This window comes from Jaculus jaculus, chromosome 7 (genome assembly GCF_020740685.1).
Source record: "Jaculus jaculus isolate mJacJac1 chromosome 7, mJacJac1.mat.Y.cur, whole genome shotgun sequence".
In the NCBI taxonomy this organism is placed as follows: Eukaryota; Metazoa; Chordata; class Mammalia; order Rodentia; family Dipodidae; genus Jaculus; species Jaculus jaculus.
In genome coordinates this window covers 116,772,086-116,792,926 of record NC_059108.1, presented here as the reverse complement: position 1 = coordinate 116,792,926, position 20,841 = coordinate 116,772,086, and the positions used below count along the sequence as shown (strand labels likewise).

At 40.4% G+C, this 20,841-nt stretch overlaps 1 protein-coding gene across 3 annotated transcripts in view; it reads right to left on the bottom strand.

The window, feature by feature from the left end:
• Window positions 1-20,841, bottom strand: part of Syt16 (synaptotagmin 16) — a 327,748-nt gene that overhangs the window by 93,355 nt on the left and 213,552 nt on the right. For 2 of the 3 annotated variants that reach the window (XM_045155280.1, XM_004649246.2), the window contains exon 2: window positions 19,809-20,637. The exons of the other annotated variant lie outside the window; for it this stretch is intronic. In XM_045155280.1, coding sequence (XP_045011215.1) covers window positions 19,809-20,331 — 523 coding nt within the window. In that variant the 5' untranslated portion in view covers window positions 20,332-20,637. The remainder of the gene's footprint in view (window positions 1-19,808; window positions 20,638-20,841) is intronic. 3 annotated transcript variants of the gene reach the window in all.

The following is a 20,841-nucleotide window of genomic DNA, read 5'->3' as shown; positions in this document are numbered from 1 at the left end:
AGCCCATCTCCTTCACTGTTGATGGACCTATGATTTGCCTTCAACCAGTGTCATGGAAAAGGTGACAAAATTCCACATGCACAATTGCATTACATAATGGACATTCTTTAGGCTATCAGACTTCATCTGGATAACTAAGCTAACATCTTGCAACAGGAAGTATGGGAGGCCTCTAGTAACTGCAGACAGCTTCCAGGAGTTGAAAATAGCCCCAAACCTATAGCTAGAGAGAATCCAAATTCCTCTGCCCTATGTCTTCAGAAAAATCCATTCTTTCTATAGTCTGAGAGAGCTTCAAAGTAGATTTTCCTCCAGTCAACCCTCAACATTAGCATGCTTCCCTACTGCCCTTTTCTTGTAGCCTTATGATACCCGAACAAAGGCCTCATTAACACATGCCCAGACCCCTACTGCCCTTTTCTTGTAGCCTTATGATACCTGAACAAAGGCCTCATTAACACATGCCCAGACCCCTCACCTGTACAAACTGAACTGTTTTAAACCACTAACTTTGCAACGGTGTCATTCTTTGAAAGGTAATACAGATCTCACATAATTATACTATCCTGAAAAGAGTGAGGCACAGTTGCTAAACTCCAGGCAAGAAACTTAGAACTAAATCAGCATGCAGATGATCGAGGAGCATCAAATGAAATATTGCTTTGCCTAACTCTTGGCAAAAAAATGCATCCATAAGCACTAGGAAGCAGGTGTTCCTGGCACCTGCGGTGACATATGGCATATGCAGTGACATAAGGAATCTAGACTTATCCTTGAAACAAGCTTGCAATCAACATACAATGTAAAAGCATGAACAACATCAACACTGCTGATGCAGCTGTTGGTTGTGCCGCTTAACATCTATTCTTCCAGCTTCTGGAATCCTCATTTTCTTCTAGTAATCCACCTTTCCTTTCCCCTAGAACATGGTTGTGGAAGAGTTCTCCCTACTTCCAGCTCCAGAAGTGGCATGTGACTTAGAGTCCGCTAACGAAAGCATCACGTTTTCCCAACACTAGAGATCGTCAATATACCGCACAATCCAAGACAAAGTAAGGAAATGAAGCCATTTAGTATAAATTCCAAGATTTTTTTTTTTTTGTAGTTTCCAGAAAGTAGGACTTTTTATCCTCCAATGGATAAGAGGATATAAACATGGGGGCATCTAGCAACTATGTCACTATGTGTAAAGCTTAAAAATGGAGCCAATGCACATGGAAGAGATAGGAAAATGGAGACTGAAAACAGAAACCATACAACAAAGGTAACATTTGAATGTCTGGATAAAACTCCCATGAAACTAATTTGCTTACAGCTTTATCAATTAGTTGGGCTTTCCCCCACCACCACCACCTTGTGCTTTGCTTATAAGAAACTGAGAAATCACCAATGTAATTTGAGGTTAATTCAGGTGTACAAATAGTATGGCTCCTAGGACACAATGCCTTTTTTAAAGTATTTTATATACTTGACAGAAAGACAGAGGCAGACAGAAAGAGTGTGAGTATGGGTGCTCCAGGGCCTCCTTCCACTGCAAACAAACTCCAGACACATGTGCCACTTTGTGCATCTGGCTTTACATGGGTACTGAGGAATTGAACCCAGGTTGTAAAGCTTTCAGGCCTGACAAGCAAGCAAGCACCTTTAACCAATGAGCCATCTCTCTAGCCTGTCAATGCCTTTTCATAGCTCAGTCCAACCTTGCAAAGGAAAGCATCAAGGATAAGAGGTGATGGCATGCATGAGCTGATTCAGCATAGACCCAAATGAGAGTAACTACTGGTGACAGATTTACATACTAGAGAACAATTCATCGGCTTTCTGTACACAGGCTCAACAGTGGCTGCTTGTTGCAGGATCAAAACAGAATAGAATCTAGGCAGTCCCAGAAAAAACTTGAAGTTCTTATTTGGAAATATGCTCTGATAACAGAGACTGAGAAGACAACACACTTCAGCTTCATAATTATTTCTTTTCCTCAGAGGAATATGTTTTGAAATGATACAAAAGTTCTGGAACTCTTTCTATGAACAAAACTGTCTCCTCTGATAATTCCATACTTCACCTCCCTAAGTAAAAGATTAAGAACTTTTAAGGAACATAGAAATTCCTAAGAAGGAACTGGACAGGACTATTCATGACCAGAAACAAATAAACATGGGCAAGGCCACAACTATAATCCACCAAACATACTCCTCAATCCACCCCCTGGTATGTCCACATAATTCCTCTGACACACAGAATATTCTTTATTAGATATTTGCAAAGCTCTCCCTCGCTTTATTTAGGTTGTTTAAATGTTGCCTGGAATGGCCATTCTAAGTAAACTACAGGACAGTGCTCTACAAAGCAGTCCTTATCCAATTTCTTTGTATCTCTTTATGCTGCTTCAGTTCCCTACACAGCACATATCACCTCATGTGACATGTTATGTTTATTTAGCTAATGAATCATGGATATGGATAAGACTTAGCATTGCCCTGGACCACCAGTTATATATGATCTCTACAAAGTCTCAGTTTACCTGATGATTCTAGTAATTGCATAGTTATCATAGACTATTTTTTAAAGATCAACATAATATTTTCATAGTACTTTCACTACACTACTAGTCAAGGTCCAGTTAAGGAAGAAGCTATTTTAACAGAAGGAATTTAATATAGGAATTGGTATTCCATTGATAGCAGGTAGCATATGAGGAGCATGAAGAACAGGCAGACAACCCAAGAATTCTAACTGCCACAACTCCTGGGCCTCAAGTCAAGGGATGTAGTCAAGGTTATCAGGAACCAGCAGCTTAGACATGAATAAGGCCCTAAGGAGATTTAAACCACAGATATCTGAGGAGGGCATCACCCGAATGCTGCTTGCTGCTCAAGAGATCCGAGAAAGAACATCACAGAGGTGGACTGCAGATATCTCTGAGGGGTTTCCACAGGTCTCATTGTGGAATGATAAAAGAAGGCAGAGATACGCAAACCTAACTTCTGACAGCAGTGTGAAGGCTACACTGAGGTGCCAAGAATAGGAGCAGTGAGTCGATTTACTCCCAGATTTACTGTTCTTTCTGGTAAAACACTGGGGAATAGTCTTCACAATGGAGAACTGCATGTTTCCAAAGTCAGATACAGGAGAATGGACATGAGTTTAAGAATAAACACACATCTTCATGTATTACTCCGGTTTTGTTCTCTTAGGAGAAAAAAAAAAGTACAAATGAACTAAGAAAATGGTTGACTCATGTTAGTCGTATTTTCATTACTATAAACAAGTAGCTGAGACAATCAAGCCATAAGGAGGGGTCGATTAATCTGAATCATGGTTTTGGAGGTTTCTGCCCACGGTTGGTTGGAGCTGCTGCTTTGAGCCTGCAGTGAGGAAGCACATCATGGCGGGAGTATACAGTGAAGCAAGCTTGCTCACCGCAAGACTAAGTGCAAGAAAGAGAAAGAAGGAGCTGGGGTCCCATTACCCCTTCAAGTTCACACCTTCAACAACCTCAGACAGTATGTGAGGCCTCACCTCATAAAGATTCCTCCATCTCACATGAACACCAAGCTAGAGAACAAGTTTTTAACACGTGGGCCTTTAAGGGACATCCAGATATAAATTATACACGCTCCTGACAATATTATCAGTAACCTATTCTTTAGATTTTAATCTGGAACATCAAAGATGAAATTCAGATGGTCCACAGACCATGAAACTTCATACAAGGTAGATTATACACACACACACACACACACACACACACACACACACACACACACAAATCCTTCCGAGCTCACAACCTGAAGCCTCAAAGGGCCTTGTAAGTCTCCTAAAATTTAACCTCACTGCTTCATGCTCCTCTTATTTACTTATTGTTTAAATTTGCTATTGAAAGCTATACTAATTCTAGGAGTTAGGGTCTTTCAATATTCAAAATACTCTACGATTATAATTCTCATGGCTATAAAGAAAAGGAACTGACTGAACTGCCTGAAGAAAGTGTAAAAGAGGAGGAGGAAATTTATTCAAAGAACCTCAACTGGGAAGAAAAGTCCTAGCTTACGAAAAGGAATTGAAATAGGACTATAACTGCTATCAATGAACTCCAGCATATATGCTAATGCAGATACTTCTATTACAGAATTACTAGTGATGGTGGAAGTTTGGAAATAAATTATCATCAACATAAAATGAGATAAATGAGCTATTAAATAACATGATGTTACTGTGACCCAGGATCACCCATATGGGTTATGTAGATTAGGTTAGCTTTTGTGCATATCCATGAGGGATCACCTTAATTAGATTAACTGAGGTGGGAAGACCCACCTTACCTGTGGGCAGTACCTTGCCATGGGGTAGGGTCCAGGACTGGATATAAAGGAGAGAGCTGGATGAGCACCAGAATTCACCATTCTCTGCTTCCTCGCTGTGGACTGAAAGTGACCAGCTGTTACACCTTCCCTACCATGATGGACTACTTAACACGAAACCAGAAGCTGAAATAAACCCTCCTCCTTTGAAAAGATTTTTGTTGGGTATTTTGGGCCCAGTAAAGAGAAATTGATGAGTATAGTTACTATGAAGCAAGTAACATTGAGTGGGGGGAAAAATAACTTACTAAACATGTTTAATATAGTAGCACTCATATAAAGTTTTAAAACATGTAAAAGTATATTATACTTCCCTTATAGATACAGATGCTTGAAAACAAAAAATTAAAAACACACTGGGAATCGGGGTCTCCATATAGAAATTTGGTCTATCCCCAGTGAATACTCAAGAGCAAGAAAATGAAAGGGGACTTCAATTCTAGCTTCCCTAGATGGCTTCTTTAAAATAAATCTCAATAGAATATGACAAAATGTTAAGGTATGTCAGAGATAAAGGTGTATTCGTGTTGTAACATTCCTCTATATATTTCTATTTTTAAAATATTTAATAGTTTTTCAAATGTGTCAAATATAAAAGCGAAGAAATGTAAAGTGCATTCAGAACTCCATTAGCAATGACCTAGACATCCCCTGAGCACAATCAATGGGATTAAAGACAACAACTCAGATTACACTTCAGAAACCCCTCTCGTTATAAGAACCCTGTGCAGAAACAATGTTCCTCAGGGGTGCAAATGAAGAAGTGCTAGGAGCAGAAGACAGAAGACATGCCAAAGCCAGGACAGTGACAGAGGAGGAAAGAGAAGAGGATAATCTTGCCCTGGCATTTAAAAAAATAAATAAACACACAGTAGCACTCTCCCTCAGCAGAAAAAATCCACTAGAGACCATCTCAGCAAACTTGTGCTTGCCGCCCGGTTCCAGCTTTCTCTCCTTTAGGCAGGATAGCTGAAAATAAGAGACACCCATGGCTATGTTACTTTCTCAAAGGCAAAGAAAACTTGGAATATATTTTGTTTTTAAGTGATTTCATCATTAAGTAAAACAGTATGATCCCTTGGGAGCTGATAAAATGAGATTAAAGCTTATTTGGAGTATGACTTGCCTTTGATTCTTTTAATCCATCACTAATGATGAATAATAAGAAGTGGAAATAGGGAGAAAAAAAAGACTATTTTCTCATTTAAAGCTGACTTTACACACACACACACACACACACACACACACACACACACACACATACATATATTATGTTTTATTTGAGCAAGCAAGATAGAATGGGCACACCAGGGTTTCTAGCTACTGCAAATGAACTCCAGATACATGAGTCACCTTGGGCATCTGGTTTTACATGGGTCCTGAGGAATCAAACCTGAGTCCTTGGGCTTTGCAGGCAGGTGCCTTAACCACTAAGCCATCTTTCCAGCCCTACTTTTTTTTTTTTTTTTGAGGCAGGATTTCATTCTAGCCTAGGCTGATCTGGAACTCACTTTATGGTCCCTGCTGGCTTTGAACTCACCTCTGCCTCTTGAGTGCAGGGATTAAAGGCATGCACACCACACCCAGCCTAACTTCTTTTTTTAATAGGCTTTTTATTGACAATTTTTAGGAAAAAATGTTATTTTGATCACAGGGCCCTCTCCTACCCCTGTCTTTTCCTCACTCCACCCATTCTCCTTCCACTGTACCCTTCCTCCCCAACCAGTCCCTCTCCCATTTTTTAAGTTTTTATTCTACCCAAATAATACAAAGAAATCAAGATAAATGGAGTCCATACTTTGATCCTTCCAATCAATCTTCTATACTTTCAAAACATTTCATAAATCTAAAAGCTAAGAAATATAAATGGTACTCAAAATTCAATTTTTTTTATTTGAGAGAAAGTGTGTGTGTGTGTGTGTGTGTGTGTGTGTGTGTGTGTATGTGTGTGTGTGCGCGCGCGCGCAAGGACCTCTTGCCACTTGAAAGAATTCCAGATGCAGGCATCACTTTGTGCATCTGGCTTCATTTGGTTACTAGGTTCAATAAAGCAGTAGTGCCTTCAACCACTGAGCCATGTCTCCAGCCTCTCAAAATTTGAGTTTTTGTCCATGAAAATTTTTGTGGCATCCCTGAAATTTTCTCTTAAAATAACATATAATTATAAAAACAAGTAACAATGGCAGTAACAAACTTTTGCCTGTTGAGGATCAATAAAAGAACATGTGAGCTCTTCACATGACTGTTAATATTTAGGCTTAGTAAAATGTACCAAGTGGGGCTGGGGAGAGGGCTCAGGGTAAAGGTGTTTTGCTTGCACAGAATGCTGGCCCAGGTTCAATTACCTAGTACCCATTGAAAGCCAGTTGCACAAGATGGCACATGTGCCTGGAGTTGGTTAGCAGTGACAAAAGCACCTGGTAGACACATTCTCACTCTTTCTCCTCTAAAGTAAATAAACGTCTATTTTTGTAAATTTGTAAAGTACAAATCAAAATATCATGAAAGTTAATTTCATAAAGTTTCTAGAATATCAGTCCTCAAACTGAGGCAAAATAATAGGACTTTTTTTTTTTTCCTCTGAGCAGTTCTGTATAAACAAAGACCGTGATATCACATACCATCAGATGAAGACTATTAAGTGAAGATAGTAAGGATACGTTTGCTTTGAGGGTGATACTTGTACAACGGAAAAGAGAACTTCTAGCTTTGCCAAGAAAGGGCAGGATGTAGCATTTCTCATGCAGTTATACAGAAAGAAACAAAGCCTATATGATTTATGAATCAGCTGTGCTATATTGTCTGATACCACTTATTCTTAATTGCCATCAACTATCCCAAAAATATCAAAGGAGAAAAATGCCCTCACTCCACAAATGTTGAAATTAACCAGAAACCAGGAACATCACAGGACTTTTCCCTTCTATATCACATTATCCTAGTAGAGAAATCTGGTTGAAAAGTCAAATTATATTATGCTGATTTCAAAGCCTGCTGTTCTGTTTTTTTTTTTTTAAATACATTCCATCTAGCCAAAGATTGTTTCTAAAGTTCTATATGCCAATGTACTTGAGACACATTAATTCCATTAGCAGGCTATTTCAGGAAATAGTGAGCATATTTCTTGGAAACAAATACATGTGGTTAAAAAAACAGACTAAAAAAAAAAAAGTCTGAAGTGAAAAGCTGAAGACAAAAATGACTTTCAAATGCCATTAGAATTCCTTCCCATAACAAACCAAAGGTGCCATTGCTGCTTCCCCACTGAGAAGTCGGTGTTTTGGATTTGGGTCTTTAAACCAAAAGGCCTATCTTAAGATGTCACTATAAGTAGTCTCTCTGCCTCTTAATCATCGGCAACTGCTAAATGAAGTGTATCTATTTTCTCTGTTACATTACTATTGGCAACCAGGTCCTCGGTAAGTGCCCAGAAATGTTTCCATGGTTACAAAAAGCATTCAGCATCCCTCTTGTTTTGGGCCAATTTAGCTTAAAATCTATTGTGGAAAAAAATATGGCACATTAAGGAACATAAAATCAAGATACAACATTATGAAAAGAATTCAAGATTAAATGGGAAAAGCAAGCTTGATAAGGCTTTTTAAAAAGTGCACATAAATCACTGATTAAGATGCTGCCTTTTCCTCACATCTCTCTAAATACCTCTCTTCCACATGTAGAATGGCTTATGTCACCCTTGGGTACGAGAAAAAAAATAAGTACATGAAGTTTCTTTAAAACTATTAACTCACAGCTAAAATGAATATTACTTTTTAAAACCGCATATGTGCTTTGACATCCATACAGCTGGGAGTCCAGACTCAAGTCCCAGTGTCACAGGGTTTTTGAATATTTTGAAGAAAGAGGAACAAGAGTTTTTGCTCAATGCTTATCAAGCAGTTGTAGTAAATCAGCAAGCTGTTTCACCACAGGGAGAGGGATAAAAGTGGAGGTTCCCTGGAGGCAACTTAGTAATACTCCTCCATCTATAAAGTCATGAGTAAACTGAGCGGAGACTATCTAGATCTTAGTCTATGCTGTCATCCCAATTCCCCCTGCCACCAAAGAGCCAAGGTGCTAGAAACACTTCTGGATCCTTGGTTAACAAAGTAGACAAACAATACAGCTTATGATGAGTCTAAGGAGAAGGTCTACAGCTTCTCCCATGCATACTTGTCAGTTCCCCACAGTGCTTTGTGCCTGGTAGACACTCTACACATATGTGATTGGTTGAAAGGCCACAGAACATCAGCTCCCTTTACAGATGTCCCCTTCTTGCCACATTAGCATTTCCAATGACTTTCTGGTCCCTGCACAATGGGAAGGAGAGGGTAGGGTTTAAAGTCATAATGCTGTCAAGGACTAATTAGAAGATTTTCATGTCCAGGAAGACAGAGGAAGCATATTTCCCTATTTTTCCCTCTAAGCACAATGAACATCCCTAAATACTGTACATGAAACCTAAAAAAAAAAAAGAAAAAAGAAAATGGACCAATGCAGAGAGGACAGACTGGCTTGGGATCTGCTGCTTGCCAAACATCATGATGAATCCCAAGGTTTGGTTTGGTTTTGTTTTGTTCTGTGTTTAAACTCCTTTATTCCAGAGGAGATGACAAAGCCAGAAACCTGAAATGGCCACAGGCGCAGGCTAAGAAAGCCCCAGGACAAGCAGGCTCTCTCCCCAACAGGTCTAGGAAAAGGTCTCCTGACAAGGCAGGCCCTTTGTAAATTGTAACTACTCTAAGTAGCCAGACAGACACAAAACATCATTCCCTCACCAGAGACCACAGAAGCCACACACAGAGCCTAGTCTGCGACCCTCACCAGTGTGAACTGAGGTTCCCCATGCGCCCTCCGGGAAAGGCTACAGTGGGAGCTGGGACTTTCATCCCCCAGGCAGTGGACAGGGCAGTGAAGGCTATTCGGGGGCCTGGCAGTCTGTCCCTTTCTGGGTATAAGGAGGCACTCCTTGTCCCACTTAGAAACAGTCAGACAGGGTCTAGGGGAGACCAAATACCATCCCTAACACCTCACAGTAATACTGTCACCTCCACCTCAGGAAACTGCATGAGCAAAAGTCCCGTCCAAGCCTGCATCACAACAGACGCCCCTTCAAATGTCCGGAAGGTCTAAGCAGAACCCAGGCCTTCTAGCTCCGTCTAGCAGCAGCAGTGCCCCATTGCACAGCAGAGCTGTACCCGGCTTTCTTCAGGAGAGGCCTTCTAGGCGGACGATGACAACCGTTGGTCTTCATGCGTCCATGCTGTCTTATACGGGTTCCTTCCTACCAACTACTGTGGTAGCTCCTTAGTCTACATTACTCCCCTCAACTGAGTCTCAAAACTGATGCTAGGGTTAGTCTAAAACAGCTTTCGGGTGTTAACCCTTGGGATCTCATTATAATTCTCGGCTGCTTATGGGATAAAGGCTTAACACAGAAAACCAGGGCTTTCCTAACCGTTGCCTGAGCTCTAACCCCATAATCTGTGTGGAAACGCCAGCCTGTCAGCATTCATGCAATTTTCTCCAGTGGAATGCCTGGTTTCCCTTCTTTCCAGCCATCAAATCCTGACTCATCCTCACAGTGCACAGCCCTATACCATCTGCTCTGGAAAACCTTATCAGAATCACCTCTGGCAAGATGATCTCAAAAGTCATCACATGTGTAAGTTCAACTTTTAACAAACATGTTTACAGATTTAGCTACATAGTACATTTCTTATGCATCACAGGACTCTTTAATGGAATGACACTATCCCATTCATTTATCTCTCAGTAGATCATTTCCTAATTTAATAAGAATGGCCATTTAATCTCAGCAATAAAACTATAAATTTCAACTTCCATTTAATATGAAGAAAGTTGGAAACATTGCTCCCCTCTTTAAACAACAAAATCTAGATAATCTGTAAAATGATACCCTTACTGAAACTCAGCAGACGAGGCAATAAAGCAACCAACAAATCTAAAAGTTAAGAAAAGGAAACTTTTTTTCTTTAAAAAAAATATTTTATTTATTTAAGGGGGGGATAGAATGAGAGAGAGAGGGCATGCCAGGGCCTCTAGCCACTATAAAAAAAACTCCAGACACATGTGCCACCCTGTGCATTTAGCTTTACATGGGTACTGGGGAGTCAAACCTGGGTTCTTTGGCCTCCCTGGCAAGTGCCATAACCACTATGCCATCTCTCCAACCCCACCTTTTATTAAGACAATTTATTTCATCAGGAAAAAGACACAAGTTCCTGCTAGTATGTGCAGATGCTGGACCTGTACAAGTTGATAAGACTTAAGCTCATGTTCTCAGGTAGGTTGTCAGGGTCAAGGGTGCAGTAAGTCCATTTAGAAGCTCTTTTTCCCAGAACTCATCAGGTGCTCACAAGCCAGACTGGAGGCAGAGCAGGGGTGGAGAAACCCACTTCCACGGTTCATTCCTGGTGAGGGACGAGAAGCTGTGATGGACAGAATAGCAAAAGTGCTATTGAGATTCTTCTTTATAAGCCAATGTCCCATCTCAGGAGGGACATCAAATCCTGTTGTCCCAAACCACAGGGAAAGGTGTATTTAAGGCAGGTCAACAGAATAAAAGCTTCTGCTAGGTAAGGAAAAAAGCCTGGGAAAGGCCATTAGAGAGATTCCCTACAGTTGGAGACTACCCCGAGCCCCAGACACAGGAATGTAGCTAGCACCTGCCTAAGACTGAGGCAGCCCAGACATTCCAAGGTTTCATGTTCCAAACCAACCACTCCCCATGAGCAGACTGAGCAATGAGGAGCCAAGGCTCCCCTGGGAAGGGACCAAAGCCAAACACGAAGACCTTCATAGAGACACAGGACACAAAGTGTGAACATGGAGCCAATTTTGACAAACCCTCTTAGCAGACAAGGCTGCACTCCTTACCTCAAGGTAACCAGAGAAGATATAAAAGCCTATATTGCACTGAGGTTAACAAAACCAAAACCTAGCTGGAGTTCTGACTAAATTGGCTGAACCCCTCACACTAAAAGCCCAGTCTTACGAAGGCTTCCCTATTTCCTGACCAAAGTACTGCATGCTTCCCCACACATGCTATTCTGTCTTTAGTCTTTTTTATAAGACAAGCAGAAAAGAAACTGAGCAAGAAAAATGCCCTGTCCAAATACAAAGTGCTCAAGAAAGCTAGGCTCAAATGTGACTCAAATATGATAGCCGGAATTATCAGGGAATTTAAAATAGCTAGTCAGGGCTAGAGGGATGGCTTAGTGGTTAAGACATTTGCCTGCAAAGTCAAAGGACCAGGTTCAAGTCCCCAGGACCCACGTTAGCCAGATGCACAAGGGGGCACACACATCTGGAGTTCATTTGCAGTGGCTGGAGGCCCTGGTGCGCCCATTCTCTCTCTCAGTCTCCCTCTTTCTGTGTCAAGTAAATAAATAAATAAATAAAAATATTTTTAAAAAGGAAAGGCATGTATACATTGATGGGAAATTTCAGTAGAGAGATTGAAATTATGAAAAAATACAATCAAATTAACAATCTAGAAATAACAAAATAAGAGAAATAAGGTTTCTGATGGTTTTATCTGTAGATATAACACAATAAAAATAAGTCAGGCTTTGACTTAAAGCTTTCTTTGCACTGTGATTTCCTTTGCATGTGTTTTGCTAAGTGAAACTAGTAAAAAGTTACAATGTAAAAAAATAAGGAGAAATTATACAATATTTTATTTCAATGAAAATTAAAACACAAAACATTAGGGCTGGAGGCATGGCTTGGTGGTTAAAGCATTTGCCTGCAAAGCCAAAGGACCCAGGTTCTATTCCCCAGGACCCATGTTAGCCAAATGTACAAGTGGCACACACATCTGGAGTTCATTTGCAGTGGCTAAAGGCCCTGGCACATATATAAAAACCATATATATATATATATATATATATATATATATATATATGTATGTATGTATGTATGTATGTATATATATATATGTATGTATGTATGTATATATATATATATATATATATATATATATATATATATATATATATATATATATACACACACACACACACATAGGTTTTTCTAGGTAGGGTCTCACTCTAGCTCAGGCTGACCTGGAATTCACTATGCAGTCTCAGGGTAGACTCGAACTCACAGTGATTCCCCCTACTTCTGCCTCCAAGTGCAGGGATTTAAGGCATGCACTACACGCCCAGCATATCTTAGATTTTATTAGGAAATAAAAAGCAAAGCCGGGCGTGATGGTGCACGCCTTTAATCCCAGCACTTGGGAGGCAGAGGTAAGAGAATCACCATGAGTTCAAGGCCAGCCTGAGACTACATAGTGAATTCCAGGTCAGCCTGGACTAGAGTAAAACTCTACCTCCAAGGAAAAAAAAAAGAGAGAGAGAGAAAGAAAAAAGAAAAGAAAGGAAAAAGCAAATTATAATCAAACAAGAAGAAAACAATACACAACTAAAAATCAATGAAATTAAGAACAAAGTAATAGAGAAAATTAATGAAAACAAAAAGTATTTCTTTGGAAAAAAAGAATATAGACATGCTGAGAGGTAATTATTTACTCAGATCTAAATGAAAGGATTTTAAAAGTCCAAGTATAAGCAAATCACTATGAATTATGAAAGCATTAGGAAGTAAAGAAATAGTATATTCATAAATTCAATGTATAACTGAGTGGAAAATACAAAGTGTCAAAATCACCTAAGGAAGAAAAGTTAAAACAATCATATCTATTAAAGAAATTGACCAGGCATGGTGACAAACGCCTGTAATCCCAGCACTCAGGAGGCTGAGGTAGGAGGATCATTGTAAGTTGAGGTCAGCTTGAGACTATACTGTAAGTTCTAGGTCAGTCTGGGATAGACTGAGACCCTATCTTGAAGGAAGGAAAGAAGGATGGGAGGGAGAGAGGAAGGGAGGGAGGGAGGAAGGAAGATGATGAATTTCTACTTTATAACTTCCCAACACAAAAATGTCAGGCTCAAAAATTCTAACAAAAATTAAGAAATAATAATGTATGCAAACATGTCTGAACTATAGGGAAGAAAAAACACATCATAATTCCTTTCATGAAGTCAAGTTAACATACATACAAAACCAACTAAAAATATACTTTTTAAAAAACAGGGCTGGAGAAATGGCTTAGCGGTTAAGCGCTTGCCTGTGAAGCCTAAGGATCCTGGTTCAAGGCTCGATTTCCCAGGACCCACGTCAGCCAGATGCACAAGAGGGTGCACACACCTGGAGTTCATTCACAGTGGCTAGAAGCCCTGGTGTGCCCATTCTCTCTCTATATCTGCCTCTTTTTCTCTCTGTCTATTGCTCTCAAATAAATAAATAAAAATAAACGAAAAAACATTTAAGAAAAAACATGGTAGCGCCAGGCATGGCGGCACCCACCTTTAACTTAAGCACTCAGGAGGCAGAGGTAGGAGGACTGCTGTGAGGTTGAGGCCACTCTGAGACAACCACAGAGTGAATTCCAGGTCAGCCTGGAATAGAGTGAGACCCTACCTCAAAAAAACAAAACAAAACAAAAAAAAGGTAGAGCATTTGCCTATCATGTACAAAGCTCTGGGTTTGTAGATGACAGGCACACGTGCACACCCCCCACACACATACAGATCTCCGTACTTGATGATGGTACAAAGAAAAAAAACAAAACACTATCAAATCAAATTGCGCATTGCATAAAAATTACAAAATATGATGACCAAATGGATTTTATCCAAGCTATGAGTAGACTGGTTCAACATTCAAGAATTAATTAGTGTAACTCATTATGGCACAGTAAACAAGAAAAGATACATGATCATGTCATTGATACAAAATTGGTGATTGATCAAATTCAACATTCTTGTTTGACAAAAGTCCAGCAAACTAGAATAGGCTGGATCTTTTTAACAGATAAATGTTATCAACACCTACCCTGGCAACCTTCACCTTCCCACTAAATGGTAAGGGAAGGCTGATGGCTTTATACTGTTTAGGATCTAGAGAAGGTTATCCTCTCACTATTCTTATTTACCATGGTAACAGAGACCCTATCTAGTGTAATTAGTCAAGAGAAAGAAATAATTGACATTGATTTTAGAGACTGAACAGAAATACCCTGTATGGATGGATAATGCTGCTCCTAGAAGCTATAGCTTATAGGAAAATCCCAGTGCTAATGGTAGGGTACCTCCTAGTGAAGTTGGTCAGGGAAGCCCCCAAAACAATATAAGCTATTGCCAAGGCTCTTGGTTGCCAGAACTAGATGGTGAGACTGTATTGCTAAAGATGCCACTTGTTTCCATTGAGGGACACTGAGAAATCAAGCTGGAGTTGAGCTGGAAGCCTCCTCCCTGCTGACTAGCTGCCATGGTGTTGGAAGGTGCTATGTGGCTGCTGGGAAAGAAAAGTCATCAACAATTTCATCCAGCAGTGGACTCCACAAGCTACATAAGCATTCAGCCAGGCAGGATGTGCCCACTGGTACCATAGTGGCATGACTGTTATGAGGGTAACCTGCTTTCAACTGCTTTCTGGTTGGATTTGAGGCCTACTCCATGACAGGGAATTTAAGCCTGGTACTGAAAACCTAGTCAAAAGCCTAGGGCTGGGACTAGGGAGATGGCTCAGCGCTCAAAGGCATTTGCTTGCAAAGCCTGCTGGCCTGGGTCCAATGTCCCGGCCACCCACATAGAGCCAGATGGATGTTTATTTGCAGTAGCAATAGACCCTGATGCACGTGTGTGTGTGTGTGTGTGTGTGTATACACACACAAATAAGTAAATAAGTGAATAAATAATAAAAATCAATAAAGCCTGTGGGTTGGAAGATCAGCAATCCTAGGAGTGAAGCTACTACTGTTGTTTGGCTAAATGGGTATGTGTGTGCCCATTAAATGTTCCTCTAAATATGTATGCCTATCCCCAAGGTTAGTGCTATTCTTGCTTTTGGTTAGAGAAGCTTCTCTTTGCACATGGTGGTGATTACTGGGGAGACTTAAAAATTCATCAAAATGCCAAGAATAACTGACTCTGGAGAGTTCAGTGCCAAACAAGACAGCTATATCACCCCATCCAAGGTTCAAGGAACAAGGCAGAAGAATGGACAGAAGGAATGTAAGAGTCAGAGGATGAGGAAGAGTGCTGGGGATGCTGTCGTCGGGGCCTAGTATGGCCGCACAGTGGCTACTGTCACTTGCACAAGAAGCACACAACACGGGACTCATCAACATTCTGTCATGGATCATGGAGGAGAACACAAGATTCCCACCCCTCCCTGAGGAGTTATAGACAGTCAATAGCAGCCAGGAGAGAGGGAGACATTTTCTGTGATGGTAGAGCCACTGGTAGGAGCCACATACTTGGGAAAGTAATCCCCCATCTGTGCCCATCCAGGCAACTGTAATTAAATCCAGTCCAATGGGACACACACACAGAGACGTCAAAATAGAAAAAGGAGTGAGTAGTTGGGAAGAAGAGGTTCAGTGAAAGTGGGGGAATTGTGTGAAAGTAATGGAAGTGGATTGTGAACAAAATACATCCTATGCATTTAAAAACTGTCAATAAATAAAAATATACAAAAAAGAAAAAGGGAATAAAACTAGAGACACATCACATATGCTTCATCTGACAAATTAATTAACAAACTGGTGCTTCCATTCAATGGAATACTATTCAAGAATAAACAGAGCAAATTATAGAAACATATAATAACATGAATATTTCGTTTAAAGAAACTTATTTATTTGAGAGAGAAAGGCAGATAGATAGGGAGAGAGAGAGAAAAAATAGGCATGTCAGGGCCTCTAGCCACTGTAAATGAACTCCAGATGCATGCACCACCTTATGCATCTGGCTTACGTGGGTTCTGGGGAATCAAACCTGGGATTCATAGGTATGTGCCTTAACTGCTTAGACATCTTTCCAGCCCATACATGAATGTTTCTCAAAAGCATTATCATAAATGAAAGAATCCAGGCCTGAAGGACTATATACTTTATTATTCCATTTATATGACATTTTCAAAACAATAAAAACAGCCGAGACAGAAAAATACATCCATTCTTGCCACATCCCAAAGGTAGACAAAAAGACCGTCTACACAAATGTATGGAGGGAATTCTTGGGGATCAAATTGTGTTAAACATATTTGTCAAAACTAACATGGTAAACTGAAGATGTTTCTCATGTGTGAGTTATAAATAGGAAATAAAGAGCAAGTACATGTATTTGTAAACTCGAAAATCAGACTGCCTAAACTCTGACTCTTTTCAAATGCAGGTCTTGACTATGTTATGAAATTCTCTCAGCCTCACTGGTATTGATTCTAAAGTGAGTCTAACAATGCTGCCTGCATCACAGCGTGCTTCCATCTCCATAGAGCTGTTCCATCATCAATCATTCATTGATGCCCTACCTCATCCCTGACATGGGGCTCACTATTAAGGATACAGAAGTGACTCGATGACACTATTTGACTTCTGGGTTAGGTCCAGTGAAAGGGCAGTTCCTAGAAGGACCAGTGAACACAACTGCTTTGCTGCCATCAGATATCACACTTACAAAAGCTAACAAAACCAATGTTAAGCCAGATTCATACTAATTTCAATTTTGGCAAGAATCTTCTAAAATAGAAATAAATTTTTATTCAAATTTTAATATAGTCTGCTTCTGGCCCAAATGAATGCTCTCTACTGATAATTTTATTTTTTAAATATTTTTTATTTTTTATTTATTTATTTGAGAGTGACAGAGAGAAAGAGAGAGAGAGAATGGGCGTGCCAGGGCCTCCAACCACTGCAAATGAACTCCAGATGTGTGCGCCTCTTTGTGCATCTGGCTAACATGGGTCCTGGGGAATCAAGCCTCAAACCGGGGTCCTTAGGTTTCACAGGCAAGTGCTTAACCACTAAGCTATCTCTCCAGCCCTACTGATAATTTTTAAAGACTCAACATTGTGATTGTTTATGGTTTATTGGGGTCAGAAAATGAGTCTGCCTGATTTTCACCAATTCATGCTAGGATTTTATTGCCACTTTGAATAACAATCAATATTATACTTCCTTATCTTTGAAGACTTCAGATATCTGGATAAAACACTTGCATAAGACCCAAGACTCATCAGGACGACATGAAAAAGTCTGGTGCTTACCACTGGCCAAGTCAGCTCTGAAATCTACCCGGGCCCAGGGAAGTGGCAGAATGAATATAAGTGCTGCTCTCATGCCTGGCCAGAGAACCTTCTCTAGGAAGAAGGCAGTAGACACTGAGGATATGCAAAATTCATCAAAGCAGAAACTAAGAGGCTGCTGGTGAGAGTTCCATACTAAGGCAGACTTCTACCATGCCCACTAAGGCTCAAAGAACACAGCCAAAGAGGGGCAGAAAGGAGGTAAGAGCCACAGCATGGGAAGGCTGGCTGTGGGGCGCTATTCTCCAGATATAACCGACTGGTGCATTCGTGACCCCACAGTGACTACTGATACCTCCACATGACCTGCACTGTTCTGAGCCCATCAACATTTTGACACAAAGGACAGGGTAAGGTGCTGGGGATCCAGGAAAGTCCTTGAACCCCAAACTGTAGGCTCATTTCTCATTTTAATAAAAGAATTTAATTTTTTAAAAAAAGAGACTGAGAAGTCTAATTATTAAATTATTATATTTATTGAGGGAAGTACAGAGCTAAGGAAAGGCATCCACATGGTTAGAGATCCCACTCGGAAGGCCTGGAAAAATTGTGGAATGAAAAGAGAGAAAAGAAAGTTCAAGTTGCTCCCACCATGTGGGGAGCTGGAGGAGATAAAGAACCCAGCTGAGGGAAAAACTCACCCAAGCTGGAAGTTCCCAGGTGGTCAGAGAGTCTGCCCCCACCCTTGCAAAGGTATTTATAACCTCATAGTGGTGTCTTACAGCTCAGGAGAATCAGAGGGACAACTGGTTGGTCAGGACTAGAGGCTGTCTCAGGAAGAGACTAGCGCTGACATCAAGCTCTGGAGGCTGAACTTGATCAACCACAATGTTTAAGCCCTATGAAAGTCTGCCTCCCAGGAAGGGTCCTGGTTGTTTGCGGAAAAACAGGTCTAGGGAACTAGGTGAGAGATAAGAAGTCAGATCATCTTTGATTTCCAGCAAGTGCAGACTTCCTTCCCTTTTTCTTAGTTCCAGGGGTTCAGTCACCCTAACTGTACCCACCTCTCATAAGGAGGAATGAGCCTACAAAACAAAGGAAGGGCCACCTTGAAAGAGGAGGGTCCTCAGTAGAGTAGGGGCGGGGGAGAGGAAATAAAAGAAGAAAACATGGCAGAAACACAACCAAGCTGTGACATGTTCATAAATTAAAGTTCTCAATTTCAAAGTAAAAGAAAGAAAAGAATTAAACAGAAAATTATTTTTGCATATATTTGTAAAAAAAACAAATACTGCTAACAAAAGGTAAAGCTAAGAGGAGACAGAAAATGGATAAAGAGACAATGGGCTATCTCAGAAAGGTCTGCTCCTTTTCAGAAGTCATCAATTTATTAATGAAATGGAAGCACATGAATAGCATGCTGATCTATGTGAGCTATATATGTATTATAGCACATATCATATATACATCCCAGGCTCTCTCCTCAGCATATCACTTGCTCTGCCTCATAGCCATGTGGGCTGATTTCACTTCAAGTTATGAGAGGTTTATTCTAGGACAAATGACCATGGCTGTTACAGAATTAATTACATTTTTACCATATTCATGTTGCTGTCATTAAAATTCCAGCATGTACTCAGTTCTGACAGCACCTAGCATTATAGACTGTTTTGATCAAATATGTCCTTATCATGCAAGGCTAAGAGAAAATCAAAGCTATTCCTGTTTCAAAGATTTATCTACTGTCATCTCACATCATGTCCCAGTGAAACCCTGTGAGAAGTGTTCTTGGAGTGTTATCAACTAAAAGTTCTGCAACAAGTATGGCTTTTTGCACAGGATTTCACACTGAATAATATAGTAACATCTAGAAATTCCTAACCTAGAGGGGGGAAAAAAAAGAACATTTTCAAAGATATTTTTAAAAAACATGACATGTGCATAAGGGGCTTCTTCTCAAACAGAATCCACAGATCTGTTTTAAGCATTTCACTTGCTCAGAACTATTGTTTTGAAATATGAAGACCAGAAATAAAGATCTTCCAAACTTTGATATAATGAAAATATTCCTTAGAGATCGTATTTCTCCCATGTAAGTATGAACCAGGCTCCATCCTGCTGAGCTTCCAAGATCAGACAAGACTGGGTGCATTCAGGGTGGCATGGTCATAGAGTATACTCCATCTCTTAATGGAAAGCAGTATGAGGGAACATATAAGATGCAAAGAGAAATACAATCAATATGATAGCTAAAGACAAATCAAAACAGAGTAAATAGAATAGGTCTCTGGAGGAATCCAGAGAGAGTGACGCTGGCTATCTTACCTTGCCTTTTTCCGTTCACCTTTTCTAACATGCCAGCTAGCTGGGAGTCAAAGCCATGCTGAAGGTCACGTTTTTGCTCTTCAAAGCAAAGCTCTTCCTCAGCAATAGAAGAAAGTACATGGGGCTTTGGGCCATGCAAGGTCTCACGAGGTGGCTGGGATCCTATAGAACTCAAGTCTTTGGGGTGTTGTCTAAATCGGGGTCTTGAAGTTTGGACAGAGTCCTGCAAGTCACTGTCACAGCAGGAGAAATGACCCTCCTTTTCCAGAAACAGGGAACTCGCTTGCTCTGGTCTCCTGCACTTATCACCTTGTGCACGTTCAAAGCAGGCTTCCTGGATCTGAATATCATCTGAGTCCTGGTCTGGCTTCTCCCTCAATTTTGAGTCTTGCTTGTTTACATGAACCAGTGAAGCAGATAACGTGTCTCCTGCTTGCTGGAGAGCTTCATACACCCAAAAAATCCAGGACGATAAAGGCTGAAAGAAGTTCTGGGCATCCTGAGACGCCATGGCCAACACCATGGCCAACTACCTGATGTCTACAATATCTTCTTGCTTCATTCCTTCAGTACTTAATGTGAACTACAGAATAAGTACGATGAGAATTTAATTGGAGGTCTCTTTTTTTAATTAACCAAAACTTTATTAGCATACAAATAAAGACAGCATGCACAGCACGGAAGCATGGTCAGCAATGAGTAAACCCAGGCAGCTCACTTTTTGCTATCACCAAGTTTATGAAGTAGATCTTTGCAGGGAACGGAGCAACTGTGTTTGACATGGAGGTCTCTTATTGGCTGTGAATATTTCAGTCTCAAAACTTCTCAGCTGAAACAAAGGAAAGAAATACTTACACCTGTTAAAGTCACAAGCTCAGACCCATCACAAGATAACAGCAAAGCAATGTTAGATACCATTGGGGCTGGCGGGGAGAGAAAGATCATGTTGAACTCTCAAGACAACTATATAGAAATGACTATGGTGCTCTAGTGTGGATTATAACAATGTCTATTCACTTCCAGAGGCTTATGC